The sequence below is a fragment of the Grampus griseus genome (assembly GCF_964374135.1).
Source record: "Grampus griseus genome assembly, chromosome: 1".
Lineage (NCBI taxonomy): Eukaryota > Metazoa > Chordata > Mammalia > Artiodactyla > Delphinidae > Grampus > Grampus griseus.
In genome coordinates, this window is record NC_139017.1 from 122,283,408 (window position 1) to 122,299,697 (window position 16,290).

Below are 16,290 nucleotides of genomic sequence, written 5' to 3' on the forward strand. Positions count from 1 at the left end.
AGAGTGAGGTAGTGAGTGGCTGCCACCTGCCTCTAGTCACTTTTGCCCTAGCTAACTTTTTTTTTTTTTAATGAAGGGGAAGAATTTAGGCGGGGGATGGGGGTAGGTTTGTAGTTGGGATTTCTTTATTTTTGAATTCGACCATCTGATTTTATTTTGTTTTCCTGTACCTATCCCCTTAAATCTCGAGGCACTATTAGTTTTATAGTTTCAGTGTGCCCCTGGGGACAGAGCAGCTTGGTCCGCTCATGATCATGCTAGAGTCCCGAAGCAGAAAGGGAAAAATGTTCAGGCTCATCTATGCAACGGGAGAGTGTTCTGCTTAGATTGCTCAGCGTCAGGTGAATGACACTCGCCAGGGTTACAAAAGAGCTTCAGGAGGAAGACCTGGTCCTTGCACAAGCTTCTGTGGATGGAGAAGGGGGAGGGCCGGCGCTCAGGTCCGCCTTGGCAACTTGGCTGAGGTGAGGTAGACCAGGGAGACACTGTAGCCCTCGCCGCCCACGGACGCTCCTCTGGCAGAGAACCGGAGGAGGCGCGGAGCCGGGCACGGCGGCCTGGCTGAGCGTCCGCTCTGGCCAGGAGTTGGAACATTTCGAGAGGAGTCCTTCGGGGGATTTGCCGAGCGCAGGCGGCCAAGGCATTGGTCGCGCAGCAGCCGAGAGAGGCGCTCAGTTTCTGCCGCATCCCCTCCCACAGCACTTTGGCCGACACCCACGGGCGCCCCACCCCCCTCGGGCTTATAGGACCGGCCGGGCACCTCCACACGCCTGGGAGCCGGACGCATCCCGGAGCCGACTGCGCGGCTGCCTGTGTCTCCGGAAAGACCCGCCGCCGCTGCCGAAGTGGCGAAGTGAGGCGGCGGCTGAGCCCCGCATCATGGAGGGCAGCTCCGCCGCGGCCCCAGCCCCAGCCCCAGTCTCCACCGACAACCGCCGCCTCCCGCGTCCGGTCTGCCGGCTCTCGTCGCTGCTCTCAGGGCTCCGTTCCTTCCTCACCTCGAAGACAGTATGAAGGAGACGCGGGGCCATGAGAGTTCCCCTTCCTGCACGCGCCTCAACCACTCCTACCCCGGCATCTGGGCGCCGCAGCGCTCCGCTGAGACGCGGAGCAACCTAACGCGTCTCGTGGGGCCCGGCGAGGATTTCGGCTCGGTGTCTGTAGCCTTCCCGATGACCATGCTGATCACTGGCTTCGTGGGCAACGCGTTGGCCATGCTGCTCGTGTCTCAGAGCTACCGGCGCCGGGAGAGCAAGCGCAAGAAGTCGTTCCTGCTATGCATCGGCTGGCTGGCGCTCACCGACCTGGTCGGGCAGCTGCTCACCAGCCCGGTGGTCATCGTCCTGTACCTGTCCCACCAGCGCTGGGAGCAGCTCGACCCGTCTGGGAGGCTGTGCACCTTCTTCGGACTCATCATGACCGTCTTTGGGCTCTCTTCGCTCTTCATCGCCAGCGCCATGGCCGTCGAGCGGGCGTTGGCCACCCGGGCGCCGCACTGGTACTCGAGCCACATGAAGACGAGCTCCACCCGCGCCGTGCTACTCGGCGTGTGGCTGGCGGTGCTCGCCTTCGCCCTATTGCCGGTGCTGGGCGTGGGTCAGTACACCATCCAGTGGCCCGGGACGTGGTGCTTCATTAACACCGGGGCAGGGGGCAATGGGACTAGCCCTTCGCACAACCGGGGCAACATTTTCTTCGCTTCTTCCTTTGCTTTCCTGGGGCTGTCAGCGCTGGCAGTCACCTTCGCCTGCAACTTGGCCACCATTAAGGCCCTAGTGTCCCGCTGCCGGGCCAAGGCCACGGCATCGCAGTCCAGCGCCCAGTGGGGCCGGATCACGACCGAGACGGCTATCCAGCTCATGGGGATCATGTGCGTGCTGTCGGTCTGCTGGTCGCCGTTGCTGGTAGGTAGTTGCAGGGCGTGGGGAGTTCGGGGTGGGAGCGTGCGCGCCGGCGGGCAATGGAGACTTTTGGAAATGGCAGCACCTGCAGGGATGTGTTTGCAAGCACAGAAGTTTGGAGAGGGCTCTGCCTGTGCCATCTTGGTCGCGGGTTCAGAGCTGAGCTCCTCACTTACTTGCTGAGCCCCTTCCAAGTGCCAGGCATCGCATTAGGCTCTGATTGTACACGCATGGGGACCACAGGGCTGCTCACGTTCTAACCGGAGAGAGTAAGAGGATACCCAGGTATCATTTCAGTGCTTGTGCAGAAATAGAGGTTTCTCCCGGGTGCATTGGGAGCAGGATGGCGATGACAACGGTAGCTCGGTGCTCTGGGTGTTCTCCTATTTCAAATACCTCTCGCAGGTTGAGTCGATTTTCAGTCTGCAGAAGTACTTTACCTGCGACCCACTGCAGACAGGCACAGCCGTCTTGCAGTCTCTGAGCCACTGCTTGCCCTCCCGGAGCAGCCAGCGCTCACGTTGCTTACAGGCTCACTCCTGAAGGGAGGCAGGACAGTGAAGAAGCATCCTGCCGTTCAGGCAGCCTCAGCCCCTTCGAATTGTGCTGCATCCTCTCCCTCTAGGAAATGCTTGAACCGACAGTCAGCCAGTGGGCCCTGAGACTTGGTAACTCCCCCTGACCAGCCTTTGCTTGTCCCTGTGGCTACCGCGCAGGGCTGATGGCAAGGCCAATCCTGGGATAGGAAGTAGAGGTTCCTGCACTTCTTGGCTCCCCACGAGGGCCACAGCTCGGGAGCAAGTGAGTTTCCACATGCTCCTAGTCTAACGCTCTCTCTTACATTCGTACTTTCCATGTTTTCCTCTGGGATACTTTTAGCTAGACATTTTGTGTAAGTGCTGTTTACTAATTCCTGATGAATGGTTGCTTTTTTAGGCCCCAAGCAGCCTGGTTTAGTAGATGTTCCTGAAAGAGCGATCTGGTCACTGTGACAGGGTTATAACAGGTGATATATTGGACCTGGAAATTTATTAGACAGTTGTGAAAAACTCCTGAATCCCATGGCATGGTTTTCAGAACCCACCCACGTATATTTTTTCTTTTTGTTTTCTTTTCTTTTCTTCTGTGTTTTAAATTTTTTGGACAGGCACAGCGGCACCCAAGATCTTACTTCCCCCCACCAGGGATGGAACCCGTGCCCCCTTCATTGGCACCATGGAGTCTTAACCACTGGACTGCCAGGGAAATCCCATAGTTTTCTTTTTTTAATTGTGATAAAATACACATAACATGAAATTTGCCATTTTAATCACTTTTAAGTGTACAGTTAAATGGTATTAAGTATATTAACATTGTTGTGCACCATGTATAGTTTTAAATCCCTGCTATTTTATAAGAGAACTGTAGTTCCTTTTCCCTCTCACCCTCCCCTGCATTTGACAACAAAGATATTATAAAATACCTGTATTTAACTGGTGTAATATATTTAGAGCAGGAGTCTTGGCTCCCAATCAGTAATAGATGGTGACAAGGAGAGTTATGTTGGAACCTCATAGCCCACAAATCGCTGTAAGGTCTCAGTTCTGCATTCCGGGAGCTAGAACCTAGGCTGATGTCATCACCATGGCTTATCAAAGCCAGCACCAATTTTAGACATATTTACTTCTGTAGTGTGTAGGTGGCCAAATAGAAGGAAAAAAAGTTCTAAATAATAAGCACTTTGCTAAAGTTGATAATTAACATAACTTTAAAGGCAAACAGAGTATTTGAATTTTTCACAACAGTCATTTGAGGCCGACATATCTGAGTTTGTTCTATCACACTCTTTATATCTGTACTCTATATATCCAAGCAAAAAGGTAAATGATACAAATAAAATGCTTACTCATACAGTTAACCAGACTTATAGTTGATTTTTTTTTTAAGTAGAAGAGAAACTATGTAGTGTGGTTTTTATTTCAAAACTTTTGATCCTAATATGATAAGCATAGCAACCTTAGGAAGACTTTAGATAAGTTCTGAAAATTGCAATCTAGGATGGCCAAACTCACTCTCTTAAGAAAGACTGTATTTGGAATTCATCTTATTTAATTTCAATTAATAGCTGCAATTAAAATATTTGTTGGTTTGCTGCATTTTATCAGATACTTTATTCATTCAGTTCTCATAAAAACATTAAACTTAAATTCAACATGTCATCGTATCAAAGAGAAGAAATTCGTGGTTTCCAAAATAGGTATTTTTTAAACTAAAGGAAATTATTCTATCTTCTGTTTTGTGCACCATTGAAATTAAATCTCCAACTATCTTCAGAAAGATATACAGTACAAAGTTGGAATTATTTCAAAGGAAAGAAGCTGGCAAAACTGCTTTCTTAATAGGTTAGGGAATTATAAGAATGAAAACACTAGAATTTAGTGAATTGAATTTTCAGTGTATTAATGTTGAAGTGAGAGATTGTCTTTTATACTTTTTTCTAACCATAAAACATAGATTCCCTATTAGCTTTCCCTGAATTGGGCATAGGATACTAATCTAATTATCCAAACTCCTTACTTAAAAAGACCCTGAGTATATCTTATCTTGGAAAACTATCATGACTATAATAATATTCAGTTGTCATTGCTGAAAAACTTAGCAGAGTAGAGATACCATAATAAGAAAACATCCCAACTGCTACAAGTTCCTGCTATGCAAATACTTAAATTGAGGGTTTATCTACGGTGCAAACAAAAGCTTTTTTACCTTTTTTTTTTTTCCAGAAACTTTACAAAGTACAATAGAAAATGTGAAATTAAGTGAGACTACAGTGGGAAATGATGTCACCGTTGGTAGATGGACTACAGTTCTTAGTCGATATTTATATGAGGCATCAAATTCTGTTGGAATCAGACAGTTGACTCAGCAATGCAATCTGTTTGACTTATTATTTTCGTTACATTTTTTGATGAACTCACCAAATAGTCCAGCTGTTTGACTTGAAGCCAAGTTTCCAGAAGCAGGAATAACCTGAGGCTGTTGTTTAGAGGAAGCCATGACTACATTTTATACTTTTGTACACCTGGTACTCCTCAAACAGGTAGAACGTGGGCTGTAGCTGTCTTAAAAATAGTAGATGTAAAGCTAACTATCAACATTGTGAAAAGAGAGGTATGAGGAAGAGTTTCTTGTCTACAACTTTGGAACTGGATAAAAGCAGTCTTAGAAACTTTTGCCTTTAATCTTGAACTAGCAAATTCCCTGCTCAACATCCACAGATGCCGACAGGGATGCTTTGATTCAAGGAGATGTTTTGCAATATAGATGTAAGTTTTCTTTTAATTTAAGGTTATATTTTGACAAAGGAAATTTTTCTTAAATATACTTCATGTGATAAATAGATGCAATACATTATTTTACAGAAGTAATGCTATTTTATAGTATTAAAAATATTATCAAATTGCTAATTTTCTCTGCCTATTAATTTCTGCCATGTTCAGGATGTTACTTCAGGGAAAATGATTAAACATGTGAATTGACATTATAGGAAAAAACTTCTATAATTTGTTTTTATAAGAATTGAGATTACTCAGACTTTTTTTTTTTTTTTTGAGTTTACTACAATACATTTTAAGCACTATGGAAGGGATATTAAGTAGACTTATTAACAACTGGTCAAAGCGTTATAATCTGTTCAGAGAAGTAGAATTCCTACATTTATGAGTGAAAAACTTAGAGAACAATACAAGATTGGATGTAATTAATAGTGCCTTTGGCTCTGGGAAGAAAGTCTCTCTGAATTTGCCAGAGTAGGCTTCCAGGAAGAACTGGGATGGCATAGCTTGACCTCATGGCTGAGAATGTGTGTGTCTGTGGACCCAGCCCATGAATACAGAGGGTGCACACTGGAACCACGGGAGGAATGGTTTGAAAAGGTTCCTGTGGCCGGATTGAGGTAGTTAGGATGAACACAGGATGAGGACTGTGTTCTCTTGCCAGTAGGCCATAGAACATTTATTTTGGGTTTTTGAATAGGGGGATGAGTTTTGAAAACATTGGCAGGGCTGTAGTGTGTGGATAGATTTGGACTGGAAAATGGGAAAGTGAGATCAGTTACAACTTGCTTCTGCAGGTGGGTTAGGCTCTAAGAGTAGATACTGTGGGAAGAGATAAGTCAGAGAAAGAAAGGTAAGAGAGAACTAATGCTGTTAGAAATGGTCAATTTAAGGAGTGATTGATTCACCAAACATTTCTTACACATCTACTGTGTCCTATTCTTTGAGGTGAATATTTTCACATATATTACCTCATTTAACTGCATGCTGTGAGATTGCCACTATTTTCTACATCATTCAGATGAAGAACTCAAGTATAAAGAATATTAGAACCAGATTTCTAATTCAAGATATCTGACTCTGAGTTTATTTTTAATTTTTTATTGTTGTCGTTGATCTGTTTGTTTAGCTTAGATAAAGGCCAAGAATTCTGATCCTAATAGTAGTACTGGGCAAGTTATGTATCCTCTTATCTGTAAAGTGCAAAAGTAGAGCTAATATCTAAGGTCTTTTTCCATTTGTTATGCTCAGGAGAATTATGAGAGATTTGGGAGAATCATAGTTTAATGATCCAGAATGAGAAGTTTGGGAAGGAGACTGCTTGGTCAATTGTTTTTTTATAAGAATGGGGGCTTCTAGGGTTTTGGGACACCATGCATATGGAGATGGCAGATTATCTAAATGATATATCCAGAAGCAAGTATAACTTGAAAATTAATGGCATAAATCAGGGCTTAAAAATGTAGATTTTTTAAATTTTGAGTTTGTCAGAGAGAGCCAAGAATTAAACAAATTCGTAAGCCATCATATTTGAAGAAATTCAGATGGTCTAGAGTTGTAGCATAATTGTGACTCCCTGCCCTTTCTCTTTTGAAAAAGCTGTAAAGGTCAATAACTCAATTATGAAAGTTTCCATAGGATCAGTTTTCTGGGAATAACACTCAGGAATATGCACTACAGGCATTTGTAACAGAGGATGATTGATGATTCGTCTGGGGGAGCCGAGAGGTAGTAGTGAGGGGTACTGGGTGTCATGTTTCAGTTTTTAGTCCTTGCCTTACAGTGTGGGAAAGCAGGGAGGGAAGTCCTCCCTCAAACTCCTCACATACGGGTAGCATTTTTATAATCCACCAGGATTCGACATGCATCTCATTCTTGCCTTGCAACTCTTAAGATCTACAACTGTAGCATGTCACATTCTGAATCCCCCTTTTCCCCTTAATTCCTTATCATAGAGGTAAGTAAGAAGTTTGTATTTCAACTCCTACCATGCTTCTTGAGGATTATTAGATGGCCTCTCAAGTCCCCATTTTCCCTAGAAAATGCCAATTTTCATAGATTAATGAAAGTAACCAAAGAAGGAACCTAATTTTGGGGATTCCTCTTATATCTTGTCTCTTGAGTATATGTCAACTTTTTATAGTAAACATAGTAATTCATTCTTACATAGAAATGACAGTTGAACAATGTGTGACTTTTTTCATGAGAGGGACACATGCGCACAGAAGTAGCACTATGGAATGGTGAATCTGTTCCCTTTACTCAGAACACTTTTGTCTCCATTTTCCCACTTTACACTTCACCCCTCAATCATTCAGCTATTGCTGCTGAGCAGTCACCCATCTTGGACTGGTTAAGTTCCCAAGTTAGCAGTCACTTTGTTAGAGGAGCCTTGATTGATCCTCTCTAGAGGATCTTATTAACTGACTATCTGAGCATGTAAATCAAAAGACAGCGTCTGGTCCCAGTGACATACGTAATTCATTGTGTGACCTTAGACAGTTTACTTGATATCTTTGGGAACTATTTTCCTTTTTTTTTTTTGTAAAATAAGAGTAAAAACACCTACTCAGCCTATTTTACAAGATTGTAATGAAAACCAAAATAAATGTATGTGAAAATAATAGGGAATATTTCTTCCATATTAGGAATACTACTATGATGTTTTACTGGATGATAATGTTGACTTTTTGTCTTCAGATAGACCTCCCCCCCAGGAAACTGGAGAAAAGAGACAAGTGATGTTTCATAGCTTGATTAGTTATAGTTAACTGGTGGGGAAATGTGGTGGAGAATGTGACTTTTGAGAAAAAAATAGAGAAATGCAAATCAAAACTACAATGAGATATTATCTCACACCAGTCAGAATGGCCATCATCAAAAAATCTAGAAACAATAAATGCTGGAGAGGGTGTGGAGGAAAGGGAACCCTCTTGCACTGTTGGTGGGAATGTAAATTGATACAGCCACTGTGGAGAACAGTATGGAGGTTCCTTAAAAAACTAGAAATAGAACTACCATATGACCCAGCAATCACACTACTGGGCATATACTCTGAGAAAACCATAATTCAAAAAGAGTCATGTACCAAAATGTTCATTGCAGCTCTATTTACAATAGCCAGGAGATGGAAACAACCTAAGTGTCCATCATCGGATGAATGGATAAAGAAGATGTGGCACATATATACAATGGAATATTACTCAGCCATAAAAAGAAACGAAATTAAGCTATTTGTAATGAGGTGGATAGACCTAGAGTCTGTGAAGTAAGTGAAGTAAGTCAGAGTGAAGTAAGTCAGAAAGAGAGAGACAAATACCGTATGCTAACACATATATATGGAATTTAAGAGAAAAAAAATGTCATGAAGAACCTAGGGGTAAGACAGGAATGAAGACTCAGACCTACTAGAGAATGGACTTGAGGATATGGGGAGGGGGAAGGGTAAGCTGTGACAAAGTGAGAGAGAGGCATGGACATATATACACTACCAAACGTAAGGTAGATAGCTAGTGGAAGCAGCCGCACAGCACAGGGAGATCAGCTCGGTGCTTTGTGACCACCTAGAGGGGTGGGATAGGGAGCGTGGGAGGGAGGGAGACGCAAGAAGGAAGAGATATGGGAACATATGTATATATATAACTGATTCATTTTGTTGTAAAGCAGAAACTAACACACCATTGTAAAGCAATTATACTCCAATAAAGAAAAAAAAAAAGAAAAAAATAAAATAAGAAAAATGGTGCATAAATTTTTACAAGGTACTGTAATTCATTCCTCCTCTTCTCCACCTGTTGCCATCAATCTTCTGCATTCTCTCAGCTCTGGAATGCTTTCGCCCACACAGCTGCCAGGTAACCCTCTAAATCTAAAACATGCTGGATCCCATCTCACCCTTCCCTTGAACGTGGAGGAGTGCCCACTACCTCGTGCTCTGAAAGCCTCTGTCTAGAATGTGTCTCTTGTCTTTCCAGTCAGAGACGTGGTGTGCTCAGACCTGTCCTCATGTAAATGAGTCAAATTAATTGTGCATCTAGTTGCTGTCCTAGGTCAGATTACTCTGCAGACCTCTTAAGGATAGAACCTGTGCCTTGGTTGTCCTCATCTCTTCACAGGTGATCAGGAATGTTGCGACTGCACAGAATCTCCACCACTGACTCACAGCCCAGAACTGTGTTCACACAAGCCTTAAATCGGACCACAGCATGAGAAACACAGAGTTGTAAACTGCCTCACAGTTAGACCAGGTCCTGACAAGACATTAATATTATTTGCAATCTGCAAGTAGCACAAAGTGTAATTTTCCCATCCAATGGCCCTCCCAGACTCTTGGGCAACATTTATAAGGAGGACATTTCAGTGGCTGATCTTGTCACTTATTCAAAATCTATATATTATTTTACCATACTGATTTTTATGATAGGTGTTTGAGGACTGTAAATCTAAAAATGAAAGACGCTGGCAGAGACAGAAGAGGAGGTTTGATTTTTCACACTTTAATTCTGTTAGAAAGAAGGAAATTAGATACTAATTAAGGTAAGAGTCATGTAATATAAGTATAGGATAAATTCTACACCAAATAGCATTACTATTTTTAAAAATCTTGATAATACAAAGACAGAAGGCCAAATTGGAACTGGAAGCCTATTTATTTTAAGCAATTATTGATCTAATAAAAATAAAGTATAATTTTAAAAATATACTTTTTACTAATCTTTTATTTCCTAAAAGTAAATTTGATTTTTCTGTCCCTCTTTCTGAATACTCAGTGTGTCATTTTCTGTGGTTGAGAATATGCTGCTCTTGGTGAAATTCATGAAAATTTGGAAAAAGGAGTATGTTGTTAATGCTGAAAGAGAGATTCTGAAAGATACGGCACGTCTTGAAAAATTCACCAGACAGTAGAGTGGAGCTTTCATTGTGGTCTTGATGTATGAAATTTCCCTGATAACATCCTGCTACCAACCACCTTGTTTGGGTCAAGTAGAGCACACACATCCGTATTTCCCCAAACAGACTATTGCCTCAGCAGTCAAAGGCACAAACAGCAGTTAGTGACCTCTGCCTGTGTTTCGTAAGAAGAACAAGAGAAAGTGGTTGCTTCCATGTCCTGGCTATTGTAAATAGATCTGCATGGACCTAGAGTCTGTCATACAGAATGAAGTAATTCAGAAAGAGAAAAACAAATACTGTATGCTAACACATACGTATGGAATCCAAAAAAAAAAAAAAAAAGTTCTGAAGAACCTATGGGCAGGACAGGAATAAAGACACAGATGTAGAGAATGGACTTGAGGACACGGGGAGGGGGAAGGGTAAGCTGGGACGAAGTGAGAGAGTGGCATGGACATATACACACTACCAAATGTAAAATAGATAGCTAGTGGGAAGCAGCCACATAGCACAGGGATCACCTCGGTGCTTTGTGACCACCTAGACGGGTGGGATAGGGAGGGTGGGAGGGAAGGAGATGCAAGAGGGAGGAGATATGGAGATATATGTATATGTATAACTGATTCACTTTGTCATACAGCAGAAACTAACACACTATTGTAAAGCAATTATACTCCAATAAAGATGTTTAAAAAAAAGAAGAGAAAGTGACGGAAGAAGCAGGTGAGGGCCATAGAATAAGGCACTGGAAGGCAAGAGCCCAGGGTTCTCGTCTTGGCTTCTTTACCACAGGATAAAAGTCACTGTATCTTTCTGGTTTTCCCTTTCCTCATCAGTAAGATAAAACAGTTACCACTCTAACCTTCCTTCCGGTTCTGACTTCCTGTGGCTCGAAATAAATAAAATCGTTCCTTTTGGACATACTATATTAAATATGTGGGGGAACATACCCAAAGACTTCTTAAGAAAAATCATAGAAATGTATGCAAATGGACAGAGTAGATCATGCATTCTGTTATACAATTATTCTGTGAATATTTACTGCTTGCTACGTGCCTGCCAGTCTGGTGATACGGTGGTGACCAGGGCTGACGCCTACGGTTGTAGGTGCTGAACGGTTACATGGCTCTAGGGGGCACTCTTCACATCATGTTCTATGTGCATGACAGTCCTTGTGGAGCAGGGTGCCATCTGTGCTGTACTTGGTAGCCCTGAGAGTGAGCCAAACAGACATGTTAGCTTCTTCCATGAAGCTTTCAATCCACTAAGGTAGACCGACAGTGAATAAACAATCCTTCCAATAAACAAATGTAACCAGTCTGATGGGTCATTACCCTGGTTGCTGTCACTGCCACGTGGTACAGCTTTTGCAGGTTGGCCTTGTCTGGGCTGAAGGGCAGTGCTGGTCCACTGCTGCTGTGAGGCCCTGATGGATCACGTGCCTGTCCAGGCTGTAGTGGGTCCGTGCTTGGGCGCAATCATTAGAGAGCACATTAATTCACACCCATAACTTCAGCCCCAAAGCTCACCAGCAATTCCCTGGAGCACAACCACTGTGCTACAGGGTAAGGACCCAGAGAGTAGCTGACCTCAGGCCACATACTGCCTGGAACCAACCTTCCCTCTTGGGTCCTTAGGCTCTGGGTTGTACTCAGATCATCCCCACACAAGTTTGTCTTTCTCTTCCAGTAAATTTTCTTTTAAGGCTTTCCATGTCTTTTCCCTCTACTGAATGTAGCCAAAGTTACTGTGCTTTAAGTTTCTTGGCTTCAGATATTGGGAGAGGAGGTTAGATTTCTCAGCCTCTTTTTTCCAGAAAATATGATGGTCTACCTCTTCCCAAGTGATCAGCAGTTTATACCAGGTGTGTTGCATGGATTTTCCTTTGTTGTACCACACAAGTTTCCACTGTGTAAATCTACTCATTCTACATTTACCAAAGTAAATGTTTCTTACTTCTGTAACATCTGCTCCAATGTGACTTGCTCTGCCCACTTGAACAGAGAAGAGGGGGCAGCTTCTGACATTCCCTTACATACATCATTAAAACAATGGGTGTGTTATGAAGGCAAGAAAAAGGTGCTTTGGGAAAGTGTCAAAGAGGACCTTCTCTTTATGTATTGGTGGATGCAGTGGTGGTTAAGGAGAGCTTCCCTAAGAAAATGTCATTTATGGTGAATCTTGAAAGATGTTACTTGAGGAAGAAAGAGCAGCTTGCAAAGCCATCAGTGTAGGAAAGAGCTGGAAGCATTAGAGTAACTTAAAGAGGGCCAGATGGATACATTAGAGTGAGTAAAACGGGCGGTGACTTTAAGGTGAAGCCAGGGAGGTAGACAGGGCCAAACCATGTAGAACCCTGTCATTTTTGTTTGGGAGTTTATAGATTTTTATCTCAAGTATGATGGAAAACAACTAGCTTTGAGTAAGGGAGTGATTTGTTCTGTTTTGTGTATTAAGAAGATCACTCAGGTTGCCTTATGAATTAGAAAAGTGAGGCATCAGAGCCCTTGAGTACTGAGGTCAGTTGGAGATGTAGAGACATTAATAAGGATAAACTTTTTTTCCTTAAGTGTTGCTTTGAAAGAAGGAGAGACATAGCTTGGTATACAATTGGCAGTGGGAGTGAGAGTCAGTGCAGAAGCACAGAGGGAAAAATTGAGCCAGGTGTGCTGGAAATAGTAAGCAAATCTGTTTTTGTTGAAGTATGCTTGAGAAAGTCAAGAAATATTATGAGTCAAATAGGGACTGAGGGATAAGGGAGGGAGGAGTGTGTTGGTAGATTGCCTTGAAAATTAGCAATAGGAATTTGTATTTAATCTTGCACAAGCTGTATTTCTTGTCTATACTTCTGTTGTATGTTTGTAAAATAAGAAGGTTGACCTTATAAAATCTCTTGGTTTATAAAAGGTCATTTAGTAAAACAAATGTTTTGTTTGATCTCTTTCTAGAATATTCTTGGTGAAATTGTCCAAGCTTTGTTTGAATACTTTACTTGTAGGAAATGTATTGCTTTTTAAGGGGCACAAAAAATTTTCTTAGAGGCAAGCATTGTGCTAGGTTCTTTCTTTCCTTCTTTCTTTCTTTTCCTTTCTCTCTCTCTCTCTCTCTCTTTCTTTTATGATCAAATGTAATAATATATGTAAAACACTTAAACATCATATCACACTAATAAGCACTTGATAAATGTTAGCTTCATTATCCCACTTCCGACTTGTGACAGATACTTCTTCTCCTCAATTTCCAAAAGTCATCACTATTATGATTTTCCAGAACACTGTTTTAGTATTGTTTGTGTGTATATTACAAAATGGTGTCATATTATACATATTATTCTGCAGTTTGCCTTTTTTCAATTAACAGTGATGTTTTGTGATTTATCCATGTTGACACAAATGAATCTAGTATATTCATTTTAAGTGTTTTTAATATATTATATAAAATATAAATACTATATATTTATTGTATAATACAATATATACAATATAAAATACTACTGTGTATCTTTTTTTCTTCTATTTTTAAAATGTATTTATTTATTTATCTATCTATTTATTTATTTTTGAGGATCTGGAAACAACATTAGGTACACAGTAAATTCTCACCCTCTAATATATTCTTTTATTATTATTATTAATTTTTTTCTTTTTACCTTTTGACCCATTTCTCTCACCCTCACCCTTACCTCTATTAACCACCCATCTGTTCTGTCTGTCTCTGAGCTTGGTTGTTGTTATTTTTTTAGATTTTACATGTAAGTGAGAACATACGATATTTGTCTTTCTCCGACTTATTTCACATGGCATAATGCCTTGGAAGCCCATGCATTTTGTCACAATTGGCAAGTTTTATTCTTTTTTCATGACTGAGTAACTGAGTAATACTCCATTGTGTGTGTGGGTGTATCTTCTTTATTCATTCATCCATCAGTGGGCACTTTGTTTCCGTATCTTGGCTATTGTAAATAACACTGCAGTGAACATGAGCATGCATATATCTTTCCAAGTTATTGTTTTTGTTTTCTTCGATAACTACCCAGAAGTGGAATTGCTGGATTGTATGGTAGCTCTATTTTTAATTTTTTGAAGAATCTCCATACCATTTTCCACAGTGGTTGCACCAATTTACATTCCCACCAACAGTGCACAAGGGTCTCCTTTTCTTCACATCCTCACTAGCTCTTGTTAATTCTTATCTTTTTGATAATAGCCATTCTAAGAGGTGTGAGGTAATATCTCATTGTAACTTTGGTTTGCATTTTCCTGATGATTAGTTATGTCGAGCATCTTTTCATGTGCTTTTTGGCCATCTGTATGTCTTCTTTGGAAAAATGTCTATTCAGATCCTCTGCCCATTTTTAAATGATTGTTTATTTGCTATTTAGTTGTATGAGTTCTTTATGTATTTTGGATATTAGTCCTTTATCAGATATATGAATTACAATTTTTTTTTTCCATTCAGTTGGTTGCCTTTTCATTGTGTTGATGGTTTCCTTTGCTGTGAAGAACGTTTTTAATTTGATGTAGTCCCACTTGTTCATTTTTGCTTTGGGTGTCAGATTCAAAAAATCATCACGAAGGCCTATGTCAAAGAACTTACCACCTATGTTTTCCTCTAGGAGCTTTATGGTTTCAGGCCTTACATTCATGTTCTGGGCTCTTTCTCACAAATAATTTTCTTTATTTCTTACAACAACCCTATGAGGTTCCAATATACAGATAACGAAGAAACCAAAGCTAAAAGAGGTTGAGTGATTCATTCAAGGTAACACTCAACGTAAGTAGTCAAACTGGGAATCAATGGCCAAGCTCTTTTCTCCAAGCCATGGTGACTCAATGTAGCCCAATTCATCTTGAGCTGTTCTTTCTATTAGAAAAATTTAATTTCCCTTATATTGGTTGAATTGGAGTATTGCTAATTCTTGTCCTTGGTTTATGTGGAACAATACTAAATTTAATTAGAGATATCTTTTATTTTTAAAGTTATATGACACTATACTTCTAAGTTAGGTATCAAGGAGTTCTACTAAATCAGTGTAAATAAACAGTAAAATAACATGAAATTATCTTGACAATGTCAGGGGCAGGAGCCATGATGTGTTAATTCATTTAAGTGACACTTTATTGAATATCAGTTGTGTGCGAGGCACTGTGCTACAACCTGACAGAACAATGGCATGGTCCTTGTCCTCAAGGAATGTGTTGTTTATTGAATGATTCCCTGGAGAAACTTGAGGTTGTGACTCAAAAAAACAACATTATTTTCCATGTCAATTTTGAATATAGGAAAAAAGCTGGAGACCATTCAGAATTTATCCATTCATGCATTCAGTGATTGTTTATTGAGTAACTACTATGTGTTAGTCACAGTTCTAGGTGCTGGAAATATAGTAGTTAAATAGGCACACTAGTTTCCTGCTCTCGGGGAACATGCATTCTAGTGGAAGGAGAAAGTCAATCACTAAATTAGATGAAAGCCAGATTGTGATAAATACTGTTGAGAAAATAAAGCAATGTGATGTGATAGAGGGAGCCTGGGAAACTTTTGTAGATGGGGTCTTGAGAGAAAGGTGCCTCTTAAATGAGAGGTAACATTTAAGCTGAGATCTGAGTGAAAGGAAAGAACCAGGTATGAATGATCTCCAGGAAGAACATTCTAAGCAGAAGGAACAGCAAAGGCCCTCACCTCAAGGTGGGCTCAAGGGATAGAAAGAAGTCCAGTGTGGCTGAAGTGAGATGAACATGGAGAGAGTAGAGTACCATGAATTGAGGTCAGAGACCGTGTTGGGATCCAGATTGTGTGAGGCCATGCAGAGGAGTTTTGATATGATTTTAAGAGAACACTGGAAGACTTGAAGCAAGGGAGTGACATTATTGGATTTACATTTTTAAAAGACCCTTCTCAAAGCTGTGTGAAGACTGGATTGCAGAAAGGCCAGAGTGGGAGCAGGGAGACCAGATAGAAGGTGTTGAAGTTCTCCAAGTGAGGGTCGATGACAGCTGAGGCTGGAGTGGAGAAGTGGATATATTCACATAGAGCATTTTGGAGATAAGAGTTTATAAGACATTCTGTGATTTCTCTAACCCTTGTCCTGTAACTATGACAAGAAATAGGGTCCTGTCTTCCTCTCTGATCCTCTGGTAGGGAGGTGGCTATCTGTCCACAAATGACTTTCCTTGTGACTC

At 41.3% G+C, this 16,290-nt stretch overlaps 1 protein-coding gene across 1 annotated transcript in view; it reads left to right on the forward strand.

The window, feature by feature from the left end:
* Window positions 1–1,010: 1,010 nt before the first annotated feature.
* The window catches only part of PTGER3 (prostaglandin E receptor 3), a gene marked incomplete at its 5' end in the record, with an annotated part of 68,763 nt that continues 53,483 nt past the window's right edge, over window positions 1,011–16,290 (forward strand). Inside the window, 1 exon segment of the mRNA XM_082679407.1 lies at window positions 1,011–1,904. Within this exon segment, the coding sequence (XP_082535533.1) occupies window positions 1,011–1,904 (894 nt within the window).